Source organism: Heterocephalus glaber, unplaced genomic scaffold (genome assembly GCF_053883595.1).
Source record: "Heterocephalus glaber isolate CG9 unplaced genomic scaffold, H.glaber_assembly_v1.0 deba00001564, whole genome shotgun sequence".
Lineage (NCBI taxonomy): Eukaryota > Metazoa > Chordata > Mammalia > Rodentia > Bathyergidae > Heterocephalus > Heterocephalus glaber.
In genome coordinates, this window is record NW_028258351.1 from 22,194,128 (window position 1) to 22,198,083 (window position 3,956).

A 3,956-nucleotide genomic window follows, 5' to 3' on the forward strand; every position below is an offset into this window, starting at 1 on the left:
TTCTCTACAGGATCTGAGACATTGATAGGAGGACCCCAGAGCAGCTGCCAGCCTTGCCTCGACTACTGATTCATTTCTTTTTAAAGTACTTCTTTTTTGGGGGGGAGGGTACCAGGAATCAAACTCAGGACCTTGCTTAAGAACCACTGAGCTAAATTCTCGGCCCTCACTGATTCATTTTTGGAAGTTTCTTTCTCTGTGTCACTTGTTTGGTCTCAATACTGGGGTTGTAGGGATGGAAAGGGTCAGAGGCTGGTCTCCAAGAAACATACAAGCAGCATTCTGGGTTAAAAGAATATGGCAACATGGTGGGGCATTTTAGAGGAGAGGAGAGCTAGTGAATAGTCTTGGAATTCCTGTTGGAACAGAATGAAAACACAGCAGACACTGTTAAATAGAACACAATTCCATAAGACATTGATTCCTTTAGGCTTCAGGTGAGATTAAATTTTCCAAAACAGAATACAATACAACCCAGGGAGCAGAAGATGGGCATTCTGGTCCTGTCCTCTGATCCATGGACACTGATGGAATCATTGCAGGGGTTGCATTGTTGCACAACCATGCCACCCAATCTGGCTGCACTCCAGAGTAGGCCATTTCTTAGACTTTCATGGGACAATTGACTTTGGCAAAAGTCTCTGCAATGTCTTGTCTTGGGGTGATCTCGGCGTATTCCATGGCCCACACTCATGTGAGGAATCCTTATAGGAATGATGTTTGGGGATCTCTCCTTGGAAGTTTTTCCTTCTTTTTCTCTGCTTAGAACCTAACTTGAGGAAAAAGGAATGGAGGCAGGTAGTTCTGGAGTCTGCCACAGGATTGCCAAACTTGGATACCTTCTAGAGTTGTGGTTGCCCCAAATTTCTTCCTTTAAGACATATGTGAGAGTAAAATCTCCAGAGGTCCTCCATCCACACCTGTGCCCAGACTATAGCTTTCCGATGGGCAAGAGGAGGCACAGGGAATGTGGGTTCCAGACAAGCTAGCTGGGAGCGTATTGTGTGTGCTCCTAGGTAAGAAGGCATTGCAGAACTCGAATGCATCATTAAAGGGCTGATCTTTAATCTGTGCTCACCTCGGAAGAAAGGAAATGATCTGTGAGCCTTGCTGCTTGAGTCACTAGAGCTCTGATTAGCGATGTAGCACTTGCAACAGCCCTAAGATTGATCCTGATCTGCCTAGTTTAGGGGACTGGGAGGCTGGAGTACCTGGCCACACCGATGTGTCTCTCAGTGATGGATATGTCATCCTAGGTGGCTCTTAGAGGCTATGAACATGCCAGGCTCTGGCTTCTTAGGTAGGGAGGCAGGGAGTATCCCAAGAAACAAGTATTCTCTCTACGGAATTTCTCACAATGCAGCAAACCAGGATGGATTCTGACTCTGCGTATGGAACTGTTATGAGGAATGGAGATTTCTGGAAGTCTCTTGGAGAGAGAGTGCCCTGCATGGAGAGGCCTAGAAAGGCTGAGAAGTAAAAGGAGTCAGCTCAAGCCAAGGGTGAGTCTAATGCAGCTCTTGTGTCTCACCTCATCATCAGATCCTTTCCTCTGGGCCTCTGGCCTGGTCTAGGGCAGCCTGGGTAGCTCTTTCCCAGGAATCTTTCCCTGTCTCTCACATGACAGCCTCTTAGTTGCTAGAGGACGTTTTGGGAGCACTTACCTTATGGATACTCTGCTTGGCGGGCCCTCTGAGGACCCTACATCAGCCTCCAAGGAGGTCCGTGAATGCCCCAGGATAAACTGCAGATAAGGCACCTGGGGAAACAGGTGTGAAGCAGGCCAAGAGGGGATGAAGTGGAACATCTGGGAGTTTAGAGAAGATGTCATGACAATTCCTAATTTTATCATGTGCTTTCTTCCCCCTGAGCTTCCTTGTATGCAAAGCAGTTCTTGCTGTCTCTGATGTTTCCTTTCCCCTCTTTGCTAAATCTGACCTTTCCTTTCATCCTCAATTTGGTTGACATGGCCTCCCAGAAACTCTTTGTCCCCTTCCAAGTTTGAATTAGACACCTATGTTCCCACAACCACCACAATAACTCAGCACAGGACTTTCTAGTTGCCATTCGGTTTGGCTGTGTCTCACTTTCGGAAGAGTGATGAGAAAAGGGATTGTGTCTGGCCTGCTGCCACCCCAGGACCTGGACAAGAGCAGGGAAATTCACAGATATTTGTTTGTTTGGTGGGCAAGGGCAGGAGTAACAGAAGAATTTAAAAAATGAATCCGGTTATTAAAAACCTTCAACCCATTTGGATATGGGAATTGATCTTCTCGATTTGGGTGTTGATGGAAACGAAGGGGAGAACAATCATACAGAATCCCTTTGTAGCTTTCCATCTTGCTGCTCTAGAAATAGGGGTAGTTAAGGATAGATGGAAGGAGGAAGCTGGGACTACATGCATTTGTCCTTCGCTAATTGCCTAGGTAAAAGCAGTCAGTCAGAAGGGGGTTTGTAAGTCAAAGGGAAAGCATGAACCCCCAGCCCCTAGCCCACCCCTGGCCTCTGCTATAGATACTACATAATCGAGAATGAAGCTTCCTCAGCTGGGTGACTCCCAGGGTCATGCCAGGGAGATGTGCCATCTTAGACAGTGCTTTCCCCAACCTCCCTTCATTGTTCAGTTTTTGGAATGTTTGATACTTGTAAATTTTGATACTTGTGACACTGTAGTCTCTTGAAATGTAAGTCATTATCTCACTGGCTAAGGGAGGTGGGGCTGTCCAACCTATTGGGTCAGAGCTCAGCCTTCCCTCTCTGTAAAGAACTTCCACTGGTCAGCTTTGGTTTCGGAAAGATGTAAATGTGGAATCCATTTCAAACACTCGGATGTACAAACATAAGGTTCTCCTTGGAGCATAGTTCACCCTTCAGGGAGTTTCCCAGCATCCACTGAACTTGGCTGAGAGTTCTATGAATGATGATTGGACACAGGAGCACAGGATGAGAGCAACAGAAGGATCTAAAGGAACCCTCAGTGGGACAGAAACCCAGTGAGATTCAGTCAGCAACACTCCCAGGGTGCATGGGCCAAGAAGAGAGTTTGCTTGCACTAGTTTTGTGGCACCTCATGGAGGAGGTGGAGATGCTGGATGTTGGTCATCATATCTCCTCCTGGTCAAGCCACCATCAGCGATTCAGGAGGAAGAACTTGAGGCTCTGAAAGAAATTTGACTTCTGCCTCTGCTTCTGCTTCTTTTTGATGATGGGCACCCACACCAGCCCGCACACTACCGTCATCAGTCCCAAGGACAGGAAAGCAGGCCCTGTCATCTTGAGGACTGAAATGGTTTTTTTATTCATTCTGAGGAGATAGGCCAAGCAGGTGATGACCACGCCGAACAGCAGGATGGCGCTGCCCACAGACATGATGACGATGGGCTTGCGATAGATCTCCCAGTTGCTCCTGGGAGTGGTGGTCCAGACAGACTCACTTCTGGAGCTGATGCACAAGGAGCTGGCAGTCTGGCTAGGCAGCAGGTCCTTGGATTCTGGGGACTTCTCATCGACTTCCAGGACCTTAGGGAGCTCCTCCATGGTCATGGATGCTTAGGACCAGGTGCCTAGCACTGGTGACAGAATCAAAGATGAGGCTGAAGGAATCTTTACACGCTCTTTGTGTATTCAGCATCTGCCTCCAGCCTGGCTCTCAGTAGCAGGTAATACAGGGTTTTTGTGCTGAAGCTAAAAGAAAAACCAGATAAAAACCCACATAAATAACACACTGTCCAAGCTGGTATATTTGTTTTTTCTTGTAAGAGATAAATATGTCATTCTAATCAACTGCTTTTAATATTTAAACCAGGGAAGAGTAGTGCCATTTTAAAAACAAATATATTGAGTGACACCTCATTTTCAGACTCAAGCTCAGGCCTGATCTAGCTGTATGATTTTTCTCCTGAATGAATTCACCAGAAATGAGTTCTAGCCTTACTATAAATTTGAAGCCCTTATGT

General features: G+C 46.7%; 1 protein-coding gene across 1 annotated transcript; it reads right to left on the reverse strand.

The window, feature by feature from the left end:
* Positions 1-1,043: 1,043 nt before the first annotated feature.
* Pirt (phosphoinositide interacting regulator of transient receptor potential channels) lies at positions 1,044-3,543 on the reverse strand. The gene has a single exon (XM_004857545.4). The coding sequence runs from the start codon at positions 3,541-3,543 to the stop codon at positions 3,130-3,132; it is 414 nt and encodes a 137-aa protein (XP_004857602.1). The 3' UTR covers positions 1,044-3,129.
* Between the last annotated feature and the right edge of the window lie 413 nt (positions 3,544-3,956).

Bases quoted from the DNA above. Each gene is read 5' to 3' on its own strand.
- Pirt (XM_004857545.4), bottom strand. From the start codon at position 3,543: ATGACCATGGAGGAGCTCCCTAAGGTCCTGGAAGTCGATGAGAAGTCC.